The sequence below is a fragment of the Symphalangus syndactylus genome, chromosome 7, assembly GCF_028878055.3.
Source record: "Symphalangus syndactylus isolate Jambi chromosome 7, NHGRI_mSymSyn1-v2.1_pri, whole genome shotgun sequence".
In the NCBI taxonomy this organism is placed as follows: Eukaryota; Metazoa; Chordata; class Mammalia; order Primates; family Hylobatidae; genus Symphalangus; species Symphalangus syndactylus.
In genome coordinates, this window is record NC_072429.2 from 11,257,626 (window position 1) to 11,277,036 (window position 19,411).

The 19,411-nt window shown below is 43.3% G+C and overlaps 1 protein-coding gene and 1 non-coding gene across 3 annotated transcripts; both read left to right on the forward strand.

Annotated features, from left to right (window-relative positions):
- Positions 1-222: 222 nt before the first annotated feature.
- LOC129487109 (small nucleolar RNA U13) lies at positions 223-325 on the forward strand. Its single transcript, XR_008659231.1, has one exon. It is a non-coding gene; the product is annotated as a small nucleolar RNA U13 (small nucleolar RNA).
- Positions 326-6,347: 6,022 nt separating this feature from the next.
- On the forward strand, positions 6,348-11,054 carry DRD1 (dopamine receptor D1). Of its 2 annotated transcripts, none has more exons than XM_055285210.2 (2): positions 6,348-6,456; positions 7,520-11,040. In XM_055285210.2, the coding sequence occupies exon 2, from the start codon at positions 8,001-8,003 to the stop codon at positions 9,339-9,341; it is 1,341 nt and encodes a 446-aa protein (XP_055141185.1). In that variant the 5' UTR covers positions 6,348-6,456; positions 7,520-8,000; the 3' UTR covers positions 9,342-11,040. The 2 variants fall into 2 exon arrangements, with proteins under 2 accessions (XP_055141185.1, XP_055141186.1); XM_055285211.2 differs by lacking the exon at positions 6,348-6,456 and adding an exon at positions 6,809-7,403 and having other exon boundaries at positions 7,520-11,054.
- Positions 11,055-19,411: the final 8,357 nt, after the last annotated feature.

Consider the following 19,411-nt stretch of genomic DNA (forward strand, 5'->3'; position numbering starts at 1 on the left):
TCAGCAGAGGACTAACCAGTACATGAGTGTGCAGAAATATAAGTGTGGAAATTATAAGGAACAGTATCTCAGTGTCTGGCACTGACTCAGGGGCATGAACAGGGTTTGCCACCACCAGCCAGATACGCCGAAAAAGAATCTTGCTTCAGTCACACAAAATAAATCACCCCAGATTAAACTCTGCTCTGGTTCCTCCTAGCACCTCTTAAAAGCAATACCTGAATCGTTTTGTGGTTCATAAGCATGATGATTCGGTTTTCATGGTCATGTGTGAGATATGCTGCCTTAAACCTTGTTACAGTGTCAGCACGTCACTCGTCTGATGTGAGGAAAAAAAGGGCAAAAAAGGAACAAAAGAAAAAAGAGGGAAAAAAAGAAAGAAAAAGAAAAAAAGCAAGAACTGGAAGATCAAACTGTTTCCAAATAATTATGTTCTAGAGCAAAACTCAAGAATATTTTTAAGAATATAAAAAAGGCTAGCACCAACTAGATAAAATTTGCAATGTAGGACATCCAAAAAAATTAGCAGGCATGAAAAGAATTAGACAAATATGACCCACAATGAAGAGAAAACTCAATTGAATGGACACAGAGGTTAGAATTAGCAAAGAAGGACATTAAAATAGTTATTATACCCACATTTCATATATTCAGAAACTTAAGTAGATACACAGGAAATGTAAAAAAGACATAAAATGAACTTTCAGAGAAGAAAACTACAAAATGTGAGCTGAAAAATACACAGAATGAGATCTGACAACACATTAGACCTTGCAGAAGAAAAATGTTAGTTGACTCAAAGATATAACAATAGAAACTATCCAAAATGTAACACAGAGGGAAAAGAGAGTAAAGAGAAGAGAACCTGCATCAGTGAGTTGGAGGCCAACTGCAAGCAGTTCATGCATTTAAAGAACCCAAAGAAGAGAATAAAAGGGGAAAGATTAAAAAAAATATTTAGGCCAGGTGTGGTGGCTCACGCCAGTAATCCCAACACTTTGGGAGGCCAAAGTGGGCAGATCACTTGAGGTTAGGAGTTCGAGACCAGCCTGGCCAACCTGCTGAAACCCCATCTTTACTAAAAATACAAAAATTAGCTGGGTGTGGTGGTGTGCACCTGTAATCCCAGCTACTCAGGAGGCTGGGGCAGAAGAATCACTTGACCCTGGGAGGCAACATTGCAGTGAGCAGAGATCGTGCCACTGCACTCTAGCCTGAATGACAGAGTGAGACTCTGTCTCAAAAAAAAAAAAAAAAAAAAAAAAAAACCAAAACAAAATTAAGGAATAATGACCACAGATTTCCAAATTTGACAAAAACTGAAAGCCTACCGATTAGAAAAACTCAACAAATCCCAAACATGTTAAAGATTTGAAGAAAACTACTCCGAGGTAGATCTTGATCCAATTGCTCAAAACCACTGATAAAGAAAAAAAAAATCTTAATAGCCAGAGGAAAGAAAGACATGTTATGTAGAGAGGGACAAAGATAAAGGTGATGGCAGATATTTTGTTGGAAACAATATAAATAAGAAGATAGCAGATCAATATCTGAAACCATTAAAATGAAAAATCTGTCCATCTAGAATGCTATACCTAGCAAAAATATCTTTCAAGAATGAAAGCAAAATGGATACTTTTTAGAGATATAAAAGCTGGAGAAAATCAACCACCAGCAGCCCTGCACTTCAGGAAATGTTAAAGGTAGTCCTTCTAGCAGAAAGATGATCCCAGATGGCAATATGGATCTATATAAAAAGGAAGAACATCAGAAATGGCACATGGGAAACATAGAGCATTTATTTCCTATTACTTAGAGTTCTTTAAAAGATAATTGACCATTTAAGAAGACTTGGAAGAATACTATTATAATGTTCTTAATGATACATGGAATATCACTTGAATGCAGGTTTTGAAAAATATTACATATGTATATTATAAAATACATATGTGTGTATGGGTGTATGTATATATATATATATATATGGAGAGAGAGAGAGAGAAATGATATAAACTCTAAAGCAACCATGAAAATAACAAAAAATTATAGAAAATTAGCCAATAAAAAGATAAAACAGAATTATAAAAACTACTCAGTTAAGCCTATAAAAGGCAGAAAAGAGAGGAAAAAGGGAACGAAGGGCAGGTGCAACCATAGAAAACACATTATGCACGTTACACTACCCACCAACCACTGCAGACACTGATATATATTGATTTTGAAATTTTAAAGTGTTGATTTTTGAATTGTACAACTATAGGAGAGGAAAATACGACATGGGATTAGGAATTTCAGAAAAGTTACATTTATTGTCTGAAACAAGCATTTTAGTTACTTAGGCAAGGTCAGCCAAACTTTATCTTTTTTCACTAACATCATAAGCTAATCATCTTGTGTATAAAGTCCGCTTTAATAATCCCAAAGACTCTTAAATACATCATTTGATATACTTGACAGTTCTGTTGTTTTATTTATTCTTTTATGAGATTAAACTCCCCTTTGATAGTGTGCCTTCTGTATTCACTGACTTTTATATACCCCAAATAAAGATTTGTTGAAAAGCATCATTTTGACATCCCCCTCTTCGCAGTATGTAAATCACACACAGTAGAGCTTAAAAGACATACTAAATTGGGAAACAAAGGTGCTTTTGTGTTGGGTTTACATTCTCAGCATGATCTAATACCTTATTGCTTTTATATTTGTGTTCTTGATGTTTGTGGGGGAGATTTTTATAGAACAAAATAGAAGGCTTTGTTTCACCTTAGCTTCAAATAAGAAAATAGGAAAATCTCCAAACCTCTAGCAAAACTGTAAGTTCCTCTGAAATTCACACTCTGTGCAAAGTGAAACACTGAGATTTAAGCTCCATTTTACTTTTTCCTGTTCTCTCAGCAATGACGTTCAAAAGCCAGTGACCTACATCTGTTAGGAAGGAATCTCAGGCATTGAGTTATAGAATGATAGACAAACTGGTCCAACACTCTGGTTTTCTTGGTGATCTTAAACAAAATCACCTCCTTGGTTATTCTCAGGTTCTCTCTTTCTCTACCTGCTTAGCAGTTTTTGCTTTGCTGGCTGGGTTTCTGAGCCTTTTTTGTATGTTATGATGTCTAGTCTGTTTTCTGCTACTATATCAGAATACCACCAACTGGGTAAATTATAAACAATGTAAGTTTATTTGGCTCATAGTTCCCGGAGGCTGGGAAGTCTCAGATCGTGGGGTGGCATCATAACTTGGCAGAAGAAGAAGAAAGTACACAAGAGGCAGGGAGGGAATGGAGGCTGAACTTATCCCTTTATCAGGAGCTCTCTCCAGCAGTAACTAACCCACTCCAGAGATAACGAGATAATAGCATTAGTCCATTCAGGAGGGCAGAACCCTTTGGCCTAATCTCCTCTTAAAGGTCCCAACTCTTAATCCTGTCACAATGGCAATTAAATTTCAACGTGAGTTTTGGCAGAGACATTCAAACCATAGCATATGGGTAGGGAGGAGATTTAATATCTGACATTGAAAATGACAGAAATTTACTTGTGGTTGAGAAATAGCTCTCAGTCACTACCAAAATGATATGTGTTGATTTGATCACCTGGACTTGTCAGATAAATGGGTTGAGAGAAAAAAATAAAGGTAGTATGGGCTAGTTTGAAATAATTTAGGTGATTTTTCAAGCAAAACAAAAAAGTTTTTTTGAGCAGCTGGTGGGATGAGAGAAATGAGAATATGAAGTATGTTATGAATGTTCCTTTGGACAAAATTTTGATTACTATTTAAATGTCGTGTCAAATATTTTTCCACTGTTAAACTGATGTTTTCTTGAGCGTGATACCACCTGAAGCCCAGGTGTTGTGATGTGTTTGTCATGCTTGTTTTAATTACGAGAGCAGTGGCATTGTTGTTGGCTCTGAGAGGACTTGGGAATTGGGGGCACTTCTGAAAGGCAGTCATTAGACTGAAATTTTACCCCTCAAATTGGCCTCATTCTCACCCCCAGTGTCTGCTACCTCGATTTTGGGGTGGCAGGGCAGTTAGTGTGTTCTTTTGAGGTTACTTCCTGAAGTACATTTTCTTGCCATATGGAATATTCCTGTGGAGTCTTGCTTCCCGCAGTCCAATTCCACTGGCTCGTTATCCCACAGATCAGGATCCCACCCGTTCCTGCTTTCCAAGGTTAATGCTGAATTTCCCCTACCTATTTTATTTCTGGGTAGTTTTGGTGGAAAATTGCAGATGCCAGGGTAGAATGTCAGGAGTTAAATGCTCAGGCTTACATGACGGTCTCGAACCAGAAACCTATCTTTAATTTGTGTTTATTAGTAAAAGGGAAAGAAAGAAAATGAAACAAAGTCAAGAAGTTTGGAGAATGATGGCCTTGGGGAAAGTGATCTGAAAGTGTTATGTTAAGCATGACTTAGGGCTCTACAGAAATGCAGTTCTTGGGGAACGTGTGTGGCAACAATTGTGTCTCTGACCCCCAGTCTGTTGGACGCTGTGTGTGATGGCAAGGCCATGGGTGGGAGGAGACAGCTGTGAGCACAGGCACAGGAGGGTCTGTGCCAGCAATATGGTCCTTCCATCTAAAGCCAAGGTGCAAAAGGCCGGGCGCCATGGCTCACGCTTGTAATCCCAGCACTTGAGGAGGCCGAGGCTGGTGGATCACCTGAGGTCAGGAGTTCAAGACCAGGCTGGCCAACATGGTGAAACCCCATCTCTACTAAAAATACAAAAAATTAGCCGGATGTGGTGGCAAACACCTGTAATCCCAGCTACTCGGGTGGCTGAGGCAGGAGAAGCGCTTGAACCCTGGAGACAGAGGTTGCAGTGAGCTAAGATAGCGCCATTACACTCCAGCCTGGGCGACAGAGCAAGGTACAATTTGTGCTGGCGAACTAAGTGGAATTATTACTTTGGTTTTAGGGTGTTTTTTTTTTCAGAGAAAATTCTTGCTTCTGATATGGTGCATGGCTGTCATGGAGATTGGACCGTTGGTTTTTTGTTTTTTTTTTTGAGACGGAGTCTCACTCTGTCACCCAGGCTGGGGTGCAGTGGCGCGATCTCGGCTCACTGCAAGCTCCGTCTCCTGGGTTCACACCATTCTCCTGCTTCAGCCTCCCAAGCAGCTGGGACTACAGGCGCCCACCACCACGCCCGGCTAATTTTGTTTTGTATTTTTACCGTTTTAGCCAGGATGGTCTCGATCTCCTGACCTCATGATCCGCCCTCCTCGACGTCCCAAAGGGCTGGGATTACAGGCGTGAGCCACCGCGCCTGGCCTGGACTGTTGGTTTGTTAATGGGTCCCAGGGGTTCCTGCCTATGGAGGGCTGACGGGATTCTAGGTTTGGTGCCAAGCCCTCTGGAAACACCGTCTCAGTTAATAGTTATGACAATCCTGTTATGTCCTCACCGTTTCATAGAGGAAGAAGCCGAGCTCAGAGAGGAGAGAGTGCACATGCAGCCGACAGTGGCAGGGCAGGACCAGGAAGTCAGGCAGTGTGCCTCGGGGGCTCCATGCTTATTCTCCTCCCACCTGTCGGAAGGCATAGGAAGGCACCACAATGTCGCAGTTTGTGCACAATTAGTGCAAAGTCTCACCTGTGAGCTTGCCTGGGGCAAACAGGAGAGGCTGGGGGCTCCTTCTCCACCAGGCCCCGCTGCCTCCATATGACTCTTCCTTGTATTTTAGCCCTGTAGGTAATTTTCCAGTTTGTGGGCTCCCTGTATCACATGTGGTGGGTTCAAAGAACAGGTGGGCAGCGGCGCGGCTCCCGCGTTAGCTGCGTGACTTTGAGCAGGCCCCACTACCTTTCCGAGCCTAATTTCCGCCTGGGCGAAGCGGGATGAGCCGGCCTGGGGGGGAAAGATTGTTTTAACGGGGGAACAAGGTAAGGCGTGCACCGGGAAGACGGATGCTGCTGAGTCAATGCCCGCTCTGCCGTTCTCTTTGAGAGTAAGGCTTGCGTCTTGCCTGCTCTAGCGCCCCAGGTTTGAACGCAGTGGGCGCACAGGAGGAAACATTGATTCACGAATGCAATGCCAACAAAGTAAGATTTTTCACTCTTGTCCGTTTTTCAGGGTATTTCAAGCGGAGGAGTCCTGAGTGAAGAAGATTCCGCTTCCCTGTTTTCAGGTTCTGGCAATCATGGACCGGGAAGAGCGAGTCGGGGCGCGGGTCCCTGGCGGTCGCTGGAACCCTTGTGAGTGAGGTTGGTACCTGCGAGGGCACAGCGGGGACTCGGGAAATCGCAGCCGCCGGCAGAGGGCGCCCCGGGCACACGGAGCGCGCGGCGCTGGGGTTGGGGCGCTCGGGAGGTGCGGGGCACCGACTGTATTCCGGCGTTGACCGCAGCCGGGACGGGCCCGCCACCTGGGCGGAGAAGGAGTGAGTCCCCTCGGGGCGCAGCGGCGCGCGCTGGTCCAGATCGCAGCTGCGCCGGGCCCTTCCTGCGAGCGGTGAGTACAGGCGCCCTTGGGCATCTCCAACCCTAGTTAGGGGGCACTTGGAGACAACGCAGGTCGGACGTCGGCCGGCCGTTCTAGGAGTTGGTGTGCCGAGAATGGGGGCGGCTCCCGCTCGCTTAGGGCTTTGGGTCCGGCTAGGGGTTGACCCCAAGAGGCGCTGGATGTCGGGGCTGAGCTTTGCTTTCAGGGGACTCAAGCTTACTTGAGGTTCTGACATCGGATTTGTCTCGCGGGCCCTGCGCGTGCTGCGCGGGGCTCCGGGGACTGGCGAGGTAACTAGGGAGGGCAAGCACTCACCGGGGCGTCCTCCGCCCACCTCGCCCGCAGAACCATCCAGGGGGACCACGTGCGGCTGTCGCCCGCAACTCTGCCTGTCAAGCGAGGACCGCCCCCAGGGCAGGGGAGGGGACGCGCCGGCGGGGTGGGCTGTGCCCCGCGGGAACCCCGCCGGCCTGTGCGCTCGCTGGTGCCAGCTCGGCTCGCTGCCTCGCATTGCCACAGGCTCCTGAGAGGTCTCGGGCAGTGCCTGCGGGGAGGCGCAGGACCCTGCTCTGTAGGGCTGAAGGCCGCCCGAGGTTCGCTAAGGCTCTGGGGTCTCCAAAGGAAGCCAAGAAAAGAAGCTGCCCAGGTGACCAGTCCTGGGAGTGCTCTCTCCCAAGGAAGCTCCGAGCGCCCAGGAGCCCTTAGCCGGGGTCCAGTGTCCTTTGAACAATCTCTAGCTGTTCAAGGAAGTGGGGCGGCGCCGCCTCTCTGGGGACCTGGCCTGGGATCCTTTCCCCAAACGCACCCCGGAGATTTTTGCACACCGGGAGCCGAACCCCTGCTGCGCGCAGCTGGCTGGGCTCAGGCGCACTTCCTCAACGTTTTGGAGCCGCTGCGCCGGGAGAAGTCCACATTCCAAGCTCCAGGGGCTTTGAGAGAGACGACCCCAAGGCAAGGTAGGTGGCTCGGACGGGCTTGCCCTGGGAATTATTAGGTTGGGCTTGACGTGAGTAATGATGCCATCTGCTTAAGTCTTGGAGAAAGACCGTGTGTTTTCCCTTTGCTTTTTAAGGCGTTTGGAGAGCTGCTGAGGAGCCAGGGGCTTGGAGGAAGGAGAAGACATGTATTTTCAGCTGTGTCTCAGAAGGGGAGAATTTCCTGTCACCACCAGAAAAGCAACAGCCCCGAAATGTGATTGCAACTGACTAGCAGAGCAGAGGCCCAGGAGTCACTGGATTGATGATTTAGAATATGCTAAAAAGCCAGTGCTTTATTTGGGGAATTCAGGGGCTTTCTGGTGCCCAAGACAGTGACCTGCAGCAAGGGAGTCAGAAGACAGATGTAGAAATCAAGAGTGACCGTCCACGGGATTGACTTGGATTGCCACTCAAGCGGTCCTCTGATGGAATGTTGCTGAAGTCCTCTGCCAGGGAAGCAATCCGGCTGTACAAAGGGCTGCCTGGTGGGGAGGACTCCTGGAAATCTGAGTGACCCCTATCCCTGCTTAGGAACTTGAGGGGTGTCCGAGCCCCGATGTGTTTTCCCTTAGGAAGATGAGGACTCTGAACACCTCTGCCATGGACGGGACTGGGCTGGTGGTGGAGAGGGACTTCTCTGTTCGTATCCTCACTGCCTGTTTCCTGTCGCTGCTTATCCTGTCCACGCTCCTGGGGAACACGCTGGTCTGTGCTGCCGTTATCAGGTTCCGACACCTGCGGTCCAAGGTGACCAACTTCTTTGTCATCTCCTTGGCTGTGTCAGATCTCTTGGTGGCCGTCTTGGTCATGCCCTGGAAAGCAGTGGCTGAGATTGCTGGCTTCTGGCCCTTTGGGTCCTTCTGTAACATCTGGGTGGCCTTTGACATCATGTGCTCCACCGCGTCCATCCTCAACCTCTGTGTGATCAGCGTGGACAGGTATTGGGCTATCTCCAGCCCTTTCCGGTATGAGAGAAAGATGACCCCCAAGGCAGCCTTCATCCTGATCAGTGTGGCATGGACTTTGTCTGTACTCATCTCCTTCATCCCAGTGCAGCTCAGCTGGCACAAGGCAAAACCCACAAGCCCCTCTGATGGAAATGCCACTTCCCTGGCTGAGACCATAGACAACTGTGACTCCAGCCTCAGCAGGACATATGCCATCTCATCCTCTGTAATAAGCTTTTACATCCCTGTAGCCATCATGATTGTCACCTACACCAGGATCTACAGGATTGCTCAGAAACAAATACGGCGCATTGCAGCCTTGGAGAGGGCAGCAGTCCACGCCAAGAATTGCCAGACCACTACAGGTAATGGAAAGCCTGTCGAATGTTCTCAACCGGAAAGTTCTTTTAAGATGTCCTTCAAAAGAGAAACTAAAGTCCTGAAGACTCTGTCGGTGATCATGGGCGTGTTTGTGTGCTGTTGGCTACCTTTCTTCATCTTGAACTGCATTTTGCCCTTCTGTGGGTCTGGGGAGACGCAGCCCTTCTGCATCGATTCCATCACCTTTGACGTGTTTGTGTGGTTTGGGTGGGCTAATTCATCCTTGAACCCCATCATTTATGCCTTTAATGCTGATTTTCGGAAGGCATTTTCAACCCTCTTAGGATGCTACAGACTTTGCCCTGCGACGAATAATGCCATAGAGACGGTGAGTATCAATAACAATGGGGCCGCGATGTTTTCCAGCCATCACGAGCCACGAGGCTCCATCTCCAAGGAGTGCAATCTGGTTTACCTGATCCCACATGCTGTGGGCTCCTCTGAGGACCTGAAAAAGGAGGAGGCAGCTGGCATCGCCAGACCCTTGGAGAAGCTGTCCCCAGCCCTATCGGTCATATTGGACTATGACACTGACGTCTCTCTGGAGAAGATCCAACCCATCACACAAAACGGACAGCACCCAACCTGAACTCGCAGATGAAGCCTGCCACACATGCTCATCCCAAAAGCTAGAGGAGATTGCTCTGGGGCTTGCTGTTAAGAAACTAAGGTATGGTGAGACTCTGAGGTGTCAGGAGAGCCCTCTGCTGCTTTCCAACACACAACTAACTCTATTTTCAAATACATTCTGGTGTATTTTCTATGTTGTTCATAGTCAATCAAACAGGGACACTACAAACATGGGAAGCCGCAAGGGTCATGTCTTTGGCTTCAAAATTGTTTTTAGAAATTTATTCTTATCTTAGGACTTACCAAATAGGGCAAAGAATCAACAGTGAACAGCTTCACTTAAAGTCAAATCTTTCTGGGAAGAAAATGAGATGGGTTGAGTTTGCTGTATACAAACAGGTGCTAACGCTGTTCCCAGCAAAGTTTTCAGATTGTAAAGGTAGGTGCATGCCTTCATAAATTATTTCTAAAACATTAATTGAGGCTTATAGTAGGAATGAGAAGTTTTTTTCCAGAATTGAGAGATGTTTTGTTGATATTGTTTCTATTTATTTATTGTATATATGGATATTTTTAATTTATTATATAATAAATATATATTTATCATATTTAATAGGATAAATTAATGAGTTTTATCCAAGACCTTACAACCACAGTTCTGGCCATTTAACTAGCACTTTATAAGCCAATGAAACAAACACACAGACTCTGTGAGATTCTAAATGTTCATGTATAACTTCTAGAAACACAGCAGAAACTGGTAGATAAGGGAATAAAGTTGAAATGATTCCTTAAAATTCATGGACACAAATAAATGCAAGGTGAGAATTGACAAATGCTATAAATGCTTTCTTTTCCTGAAAAGATTTTGAAAAATTTAAAAAAGTATAGCTACTACTGTGTTCAAAACATTTTAAATGACAAAAGACTTTCCCAGGGGAATTTGCAGTTCTGTAAATAAAAGCCAGCTTAAGAAGAACCCAGCATTAAATTTATGATCTTAGGTGGTAATGAAAAGTATATGCTGCTTTGTATTTATGTAAAATAACTGGCCCTCTCCATCTTTTCTCATTTCACGTGTCAGGTAGTTTTTCTGAACCAGACAAATGGCTTTCCTGGAGAGAGATGTGTAGCACAGACACTGGGTTACAGCAGCCCCACTGAGGGACCAAACTCAAACTCTGCATTTCCATTTTACCACGTCAAACCAAGCCACTCAGTGGGGCTACTTTTTATAGTGCTTTAATCTGAATTTAGAGCTGATTTTTAAGGAGTTTTTAAATGTTAACAGTATACTAACTAACGAATAGTGCCTCATTATCATCCTTGAGTCAGATACTTCTGTTGGTGGGAGAAACAGAAGAATCCTTCCCTTTGGGTGTGTTGAGCACCCCCCAAAGCCATCAGCATCTCTTTTGACAAATGCTAGTCCTTTCTCTGTGCTTTGGAATCCAGTTCCTGCATCATCACCCGGACTGTAAAAAGTATCATAAGCCTCCCTTGCCAGATGCCAACTCGTGGGGCATTTCAATGGAGTTTCTTTGAAATGTTTACAAAGTATTCTTCTTGATAAGCAATGAACTTAACATTTAGATGCAATCCGTGAAAAGAAAAAAAATCTGAAAAATATCTCCTGCATCAGGTCTGTGTTATTTATGTATTGTGAATGTTTTCTTAATTTTATTGGCTGTATGCTTTCTTACACATAATAAAAATATTTTGTGAACTCAAATCAACCCTGAATGAGCTGTGTTGCATTTGCTAAATGTGTTTTTAAAACTAGAACATTTCAGATCTACAAGGAAGAAAACACAGGCATTTTCAAGTATATATTACTTTTTTTTTCTTTAATGGAAGTTTCTTCAGTTATGTATGGCATATGTTGCCTTCGAATATTTAAAGTGAAAATGTTTTCTGATTTGGGCTATATACTATTTTTCCTTCTGTCTTAATAATTTTTTTTGAAGAAAGGAATTACTTGAGGAATTATTTTACTTTTCATTTCACAGATTTTAAAACTTTCTAAAATCTCTGCCTTTTCTTTCAAAAAGACTATTTTAAAGAAAATAAAAAATTTCAGAAAAGACCATGGCTTGCTATTGGGTTGGGTTGTTGTAGCCTCTCAGCTGATGGCAACCATCGTACATGTGATGGTTGTTTTAAAAGTAAAATATAACAATTTTGTTGTTTGGAGAAAATATACAGGTTGTGATGCTGAGCTTATCAAAATGTCTTATGAGGCACATCCGTAGGTCCTGCGAAAGCTACTCAGTTAATATGCTAAGCCATTTTTTTTCCCTGTGCTGAGGAAAGAGAACAGCGGAACAGCAGGTGATATAGAAATTAAGGGTTAAGTTTATAATTTGGAGCATCGCATACCAGATGGCGTCTTTTTAAATTCTGTATTTGCCTTCTCCAGGCTTTGGCATATAATGAACATACCTGCAATGGGCACCCAAAAAGCATAATGCCTTTTCTTTCTGTTTCATAACTTTATGGATCTCTTTTTTCTTTGAAGCCTAATTTTGTTCTTAAATTAGAAGCTCAGCAACACAAGCTATAATGCTCAGGCAGAATTGTCAAACCAATGAAATATGAGCCTTTACCGTTAATCTCCTTGGCAAAAGAGTGAAAATGAATGATATGTCTAGAAATTATGTTCAATAATTATAAAATTCAATACACCTTCAATGAGACTATACTTTGGATTCCTGGCATATTGGATTTAAAAAGGGCATCTTATGAAATGTTAATTTTATTCAAAGAATCTTTCAGAGAATTTAATTTATAATTATAAAAGCGAAATTACAAGATGACTTTCACTTCATTTTTAACTGTATTGGTGAGCGTTAATAATGCTAAATATATGTGAAACACTTCACCAAGATTAAGACAACTTGAAAGAGGTGCTTTTTTCCCCTCTCTGTCCAAGAAGACATCTTTCCTAATCAACTAGATACACAGCTCTTATTGGTAACTGACACAGCAGGAAGTTTTGTGGAAGTGGGGACTGCGCACTGGGCTTCAATGCGTAGGGTAGGTTGCATTCAGGAACGTTACTGGTTTCTCTTGGCATCTGAGCAAGTCATGCTTTCTGAGCCTCAGTTATCCTGATCCATTAAATAGGAGGAGCAAAACCTCTGCATTAACTTTTTCATTGGGGGTGTTGCCCCCCAAAGCAAATTGATATGTAGTCTAACTTCAGTGACTTTCTGAACTCTCCACTCTCTGGGGGCTCCATCACGACTTATCTCCAGGCCTGCACCAGCAGCATTTCAGCCACTCTTTCCCCCAGAGCCAGCCCACAGTTGAGGGCCTGGAATGCAAAAAAGCTCAGGCTTTGTTTCAGGCAGGGGAGGGCTGCCATTTCAGATAGGAATTGCAGCTACCTGTGTGAGCATAGCCCTATGCCCTTGCCTCTCAGCCTGTTTGCCCATTTGTGAAATGGAAATAAATATGCAGGTTCTTGGGAGGGTAAAAATGAAGTTAATGCCTATAAGAGCTCTGAGCACTGAGACGCGCTCACTGATTCTTTGCAAGATCTCTATTTTGAAGGGGTGAATCACAATGTTTGTTGCATTAGTAATAATGGATTTGCTATATACTTGACTTGTTGCATGTTTGCTTAAAGCAAAGGGAAATGACTTTCAGAGTATAGGTGGTTTGGGATTTTCCCAGACACTATTGTCTTTTGCTGTGGTTATCTGGTATTCCAAAAGCAAGTGGCTTTTTATATCTGCATGGTTAAGAAAATTGCTGTAAGTTACCACTAGATACTGATTGAATACATCTATCCACAACATTTTCTTCTTAAAATGTCTTTATCTTGTAGAATTTGTTTCAGGAGTAATAAATGAGTTGATGGCCTGCCGGCTGTTAAATTTAGGACTTACTGCTTTGCACGATCTGGTTACTTCAGTCATGAGAAGGATTGAGCCCTCTGGGCTATGAAATTGTAGTACTATATAGATAAGATGCATCTCTATGGATATGTTTGAGACTTCCTGGATATAAACGATGACAAATCAACCTGTTTATTTTATGGAGGATTGAGAGGATGGCGAGCATTCTAGCACAGACAAAACCTCTAAGATTTTGTTACCAGGCCAATCTATGTTGCCTTCTGTCACGTTAAGTAACTTCCGTGTGATGCACAGAATTTAAAAAGCAGCATTTGGACTTTAGTCTGTTACATCATTCAAGATTTGGGAGTTGTAATTTAAATAGTATTAGAAGCTCAAGAATAATCTCTGATTTAAAAGGGTTTAACTTTCTAATCACTATGAGAAAATATACAAAGCCAGTTGGAATTTTTCTCATGTTCATAGAATACAGCCTCTACCAGCTTTCAAAATGGGTAAATGTTTTCAGCCATTGAAAAGGATCTGCTGTGAGCTGCATACTCGGAAGTGATACTTCTAATGCTTCCACTGGCAGAAATGCTAGCAAAATGGCAGTGGTGGTGGGACCTAGGAAGGCTGAATTGTAGGGCAAGATGTTTCATTTCATTAAAAAATAAAAAATGGACAGGCTGCTTTACATCCCTTGAAAATAAGGTGGGGGGTTGGTCTCTACAATAAGGGGGTTAGATAAGATGCTTTCTAAGATATTTTCAGGCTTAGAAATAGAAGACACATGGCTAACCAGCGAAACCCCGTCTCTACTAAAAATACAAAAAATTGGCTGGGTGTGGTGGTTCATGCCTGTAGTCCCATCTACTCAGGAGGCTGAGGCAGGAGAATCGTTTGAACCTGGGAAGCGGAGGTTGCAGTTAGCTGAGATTGGCCACTGCACTCCAACCTGGGTGACAGAGCAAGCCTCCGTCTCAAAAAAAAAAAAAAGAAAAGAAAAGAAGTAGGAGATATAAAATCCATTATAGGCAAAATATGACTCTGATAGTTCCCCCTGATGCGTTTCTCAAGTGCCCATTCTCTTTGCTTTCAGAAAACTAACAGGGGGATATTTATAAAATGCAAATTTGATGGCTATGCCATTGCTTAACATTCTTCGATGGCTCCTAATTACTTTTAGTAAAAAAATAAAGTTCATTCAGAGCCTTTGATGATCCTGCCTCTGGTGGCCTCTGCAGCCTCATCTATTGCTACGACCCCAGCGGCACCACCCTGCAGGCATTGTGAGCTTCGTCCAGTTTGTGGAGTCCTTTCTTGTTTTTAGGCCTCTGTGCTTGCCGTTCCCTGACCTGGGGCACCCTTCCCTGTTGCCTCTGTCTGTCCACTCTGATTCAGTCAGGCATCAACGTCAGAGTTTTTCCTTGGCGCCTTCTTCCCACCTCTACTCTCTAATTTCTTCCCAAGGGCTTACCACATTGTCATGAAGTCATCTTACTTTCTTATCATTTTCCCTAAATTATGTGCATATGAGAGCAAACGCTATTTTATTTTTTCCCTCCTCTCTTTGTGTATTACTAAGCCTCTGACACACTGCCTGGCTTATAGGAGTTGCTTATTAAATCTTTGTTAAATGAATAAAAGAATGAACAAGTCAAAATAAGGAATGCTGGAGTCACAGTTTCAGTAAAGTTTATTTCTGGGGGCTTGATGTATTTGTTAAGTATTTGTTAAGTCTGCGAGGCTTTCTCTAAAGTTTGGGTACAACTTCCACGTGATTTCTGAGGCTTGCAGTTCCCTAGAGTGACATGGTTGTATAGAGGTAATTGCATATATATAAATCTATGCATATGTACTTAGAGACATATACATACATATACATGTACATATATGCATACACATACATATGTGTGTATATGTATGTATATGATTCAATACAATTTGAAGTTAGTAACCTTTTAGGAGCACTTTTTATGATTCAGACCCTGTGTTGGGTGCTAGGGACACAGAAATGGATTAGACACTATTCTAGTCTTAGAGGAGAAAGACATATATGCAAATAAACCATCACCAAAAAATGTTTTGAAAGTATGATGTAAGGAGAAGGAGTTTTTTTCCAGGTAATGCCAGTAATTCAATTTTATTGAGCCTTGATAACCACATGCCTTGCATTGTGTCAAGCACTATGCATTCCTTATTTCATTCCATTCTTATACTCATCCTACGAGGTGGGCACAATTATCATCATTGCTATCTTACAGATCATAATTAATATTGAGAGAGGGCATGAAATGTGTTCAGGGTCACATAGCTGGTAAATGATGGGGCCAGCTTTGAATTTAGGCTCTCTGACTTCAAAGCCTATTCTTTTAATCAAGAATCTGTTTACCATGAAATAGTCCTAACCCAACAAGGACTTCCTAAGAGGGTTCCAAATATCTCAAATACTGTGCATTAAAAAATTCTTATTATTATTGACATTTTTCAAGGATATACAAAAAGTAGAATGGTTTTATAAACTGTGAATGAGCTGTGAACATTACCCAGGTGTGAACATTAGCAACGCTGAGGTTGACGGTCTTTGAAAGAGTTAAGTGAGCAATGACAACAGGAAGCTTGTATCTTTGGGTAGAGTGTAAGAAAATGTTTGAGACATTTAAGTTTCAAAAACATGACCTTGTGGAGTTCAAAGATAACGAAATAGGGAGATGGCTTACTCAAGGGCTGAAACATTCCTATGTTTGCAGATCAATTCAATCAGGGTACACTTCATTTCAGCAAACATTTACCTACACTTGCCTGGTGCTTTTGGAGAGGGACATGAGAGGGTAAAGGCAGGATGGGGAAGACGGGAGAGTGTCGCTGGCAGAGCATGGGAGCCGAGCACAGGGCTGGGAAGGAAGTGGCATTGGAGGGGGGCTTGAAGGACGGACAGAGCTTTGACAGGTGGAAAGAGACATGGAATGAGGAGAGCTGGGGTGGGAGCTCCAGTGCCTGAAAACATGGGACTGTGAAGTGGGTGCTAGATGGATTTTCTGGATATAGGACGTGAAGTGGAGATGAATTTAAATGTATTAGGTTTGGTCCAAATGGGGACTTACAGGCTGCCAAATTAGTGGCTTTGGGGTGACCTCTACCCTCTGCAGAAGCCCCTTCTCGGTCATCTGAATAATTAACCAGATGATTTTCCGATAGCCCCAGGGTGTGAGCATGCCCTTCCCTTCTGCACACCCTCTCCAGCTGTGCTCACCTGCCCACTGCTCTCAAAGGCACACTGGTGGCACCTCTCTGTTCTTCCAACTGAGACACCCTTCCTCCTTGTCATCCTCAGCTGTTTGAGACTCATTTCAAGTGTGGGCCTCAGAGCTGGAATCCTTCCCTCCAGACCACAGCCCCTTGCAGGACATCCATCTTGTCCTGTGTGCCGTTTGGTTCCCGTTCCCTCCAGTGAGTGAGACAGCCCTTGGAGGGCTCAGTGTGTCCTTTTCAACACTGTATTCGAGCACCCAGCATGGCCTGGCATGTCATAGCCATCCAAGTTAATATTTTAGTTCATTAGATGAATAAGCAAATTGATAACTTTATGAAAAGCTTAGGGTAGCTGCTTATTATACACAAACCTTAATTTTTCTTGTGGGATTGACTCCGCTGAGTTTATAAGGGCTGCTCTTTTCTGCTAAATTAGGTTTCTCCATCACTGACACAATCACAGGAAAACTCATTGAAATAGTGTTTAAACGGCAAACTAGGGCTCTCTCTCATGGGGATGTGCCTGGATAGCAATCAACCCTTTTACCCAGGAGAGAGAGTAAATGTCAACCAAATGTCACAAATGTGCGCCCAGATTATCCAGCCCCATGCACGCTGTTTTGAGATTGAGTTTTTAGGACAGCTGTATTTAGCATTATAAACATGTTGACTGTAATTAAGATAATGGTCAGCCCCATTTGTAGGATGCTTCTTTAATGCACACTGCTGTTTACTGTTAAATGGTTGAGGAGGGGTGTCGGGGGAGACGGGTGCTCCACACTAATTCTGTTGAAACAGCTGTGGGTTTTTACTTGCTGTAAAACAGTATGTTCCTGACTGGCAAAGGAGGGGATTAAAGAGGATCCAGTCCAGGGGCAATAAGGTGAGGGTTCTAGTTTGTTTAAAAAGACTGGTCATAATACTTTCAAGGCAAGAGCAAATTGGCATGCCATTTTTAGAAAGCTTTCATTGGTACTAATAACATTCTTGCTCCTAGGGCCATGACATTTAGAATGACATTTAGAATGTCACACTTGGATGAGGTTCCATTGAATAGCAGAACTTCTGGGTTAGGGGCAAGAAACAGACACTTTCCTGCTCTATTCATGGCAGTGTAAATGGATACAGACAAGTGGAAGGGGGATTTGGCTAAGACAACCAAACTTTAAAGCATGAACACAATTTGGCTCAGCAATCCCACTTCCATGAATCTCTTTTACATGCCTCCTCACCTATGTGCTCAGAGATGTGTGTGTAAAGGATGCACGCTGCAGCCTTGCTTGTAAAAGTCAACTGAAGACAACCCAAGTGTCCAGCAGGAGGGGAATGAATTACTAAAATGTACATTGTTGCTAGTATGTGGTAGTTTAAAAGAAAAGTAGATCCATAAACATAGTTAAGAAAGAACTTTCAGAGCATATTACTCAGTGAAAAAACAAGTTGTCAAGCAATACAGTTCCTTTTATTTCAAAAAGTGTAAGAAGTATGTATTTCTTAATGTAAATACATAGAAAAAGATGTAGAAAAGTGCCTACACACCTGAATAATGGAAACAAATAATAAATAAATACATGCGGGTGCATAGATAGATCTCCCGTGCAGAAGAATTCCAAATAATTTAGGTAGGTAAGTCCCAGTCCTCAACTGTAAGCTCCGCCCCGTGACTGTGCACCTCTGTGGTATTTCTCAGGAGAAGAGTCAGCTTTGGGGAGAACCAAGGCGGGGAGGCCTTAACGTTCTACTTTGTATATTTCTTGGTTTTTACAAGAATCTTGTGTTTATGTACATTGTAGGTTTAATTAAAATAAAATTATTAGAAAAGCATGCTGGATTGGGTGTTAGGCAGGAAGAGCTCCAGCTGTGGTTGCTTTGCTGGTGGGGTTGGGACGAGGGCGCTGAGACCCCAAAAGAAGGTACAGTCTTGAGCACTGTATGTGTTTCTGAGCTCACCTGTGCATATCTCTGGCTTGATCGTCAGTGCCTGGTTTGGCTGAGGCAGGCTGGGACTGGCGCCTGGCTTGTAGAGGCTCAGCTGACAAGTGCAGATCATAGGGTTAGAGGGCCTGCCCTGCTCCCAACCCTTGCCCTTTCCCCCAGGACATGACTTTCACCACTACGTGGGGGTCTTACAGAAAGGGACCCTTTCATTGAGCTTCCTCAGAGTCCATATTTGGAATAATGCTGATGAAATGCATCTCATTTAGAAAATAATGCACCGTGTGCCCTTCTTACAGGTTAAATCATATTCTCTGTTCAGCTTTTGGGAGATGATGAAACACACGCACAAGAGGCTCCTTGGGGACTCCAGGTTGGGGGTCATTAGTGAGAACAGGTCTGAAGTCCTAGAAGTTGACACAAAGTAGCCCTTCTCAGGGGCCTGCCTTGTTTTAAGACCTTCATAGACCTCAACTACGCTTACTTTTGGTGCCCCAATGCAAATCAGATCAAGCATATTAAAATGCTCCCACCTCCTTCTTAAATATATACATATATATATTTGCTGCAAAAAAAGAAGGATTTTTAGATGTTGTTTGTGAAATTATTCTTAATTTTAATTTTGCAGTCCCTTTGTCATTATTTTGGAGCCAATGCATTTCCCCTCAGGTCAGTTTTGGATATTTTATTAATAGTAAAATCTCAGAGCCCTGGAGACTTCTGGTACCCTGGCTCTGAACAAACCACAGCAAGAATTTTCTCCAAGTTTCGAGAGCAAAGATGTCAGGTGCTGTTGGGCACAGCAGGAATGACCACTGCCATTTTCCCTATCGAATTTTCTCTGTTTTCTGGTTCAATGGCTGTTGCTCAGATGTTTAAGAGTCTCTTCTAAAAAGCAGTCTACATCGTGACATCAACCACTTCTGATTATTTTGAAATTGAAAAACACTCTAGTGTTTGTTCTTAGGTTTAACCTTTTGGGAGGTTTTCAAATTCTATTTTTCTCATCATTGACATAGATATTAAATGTTTTGTGATATTTTTATGTTAAATGTTC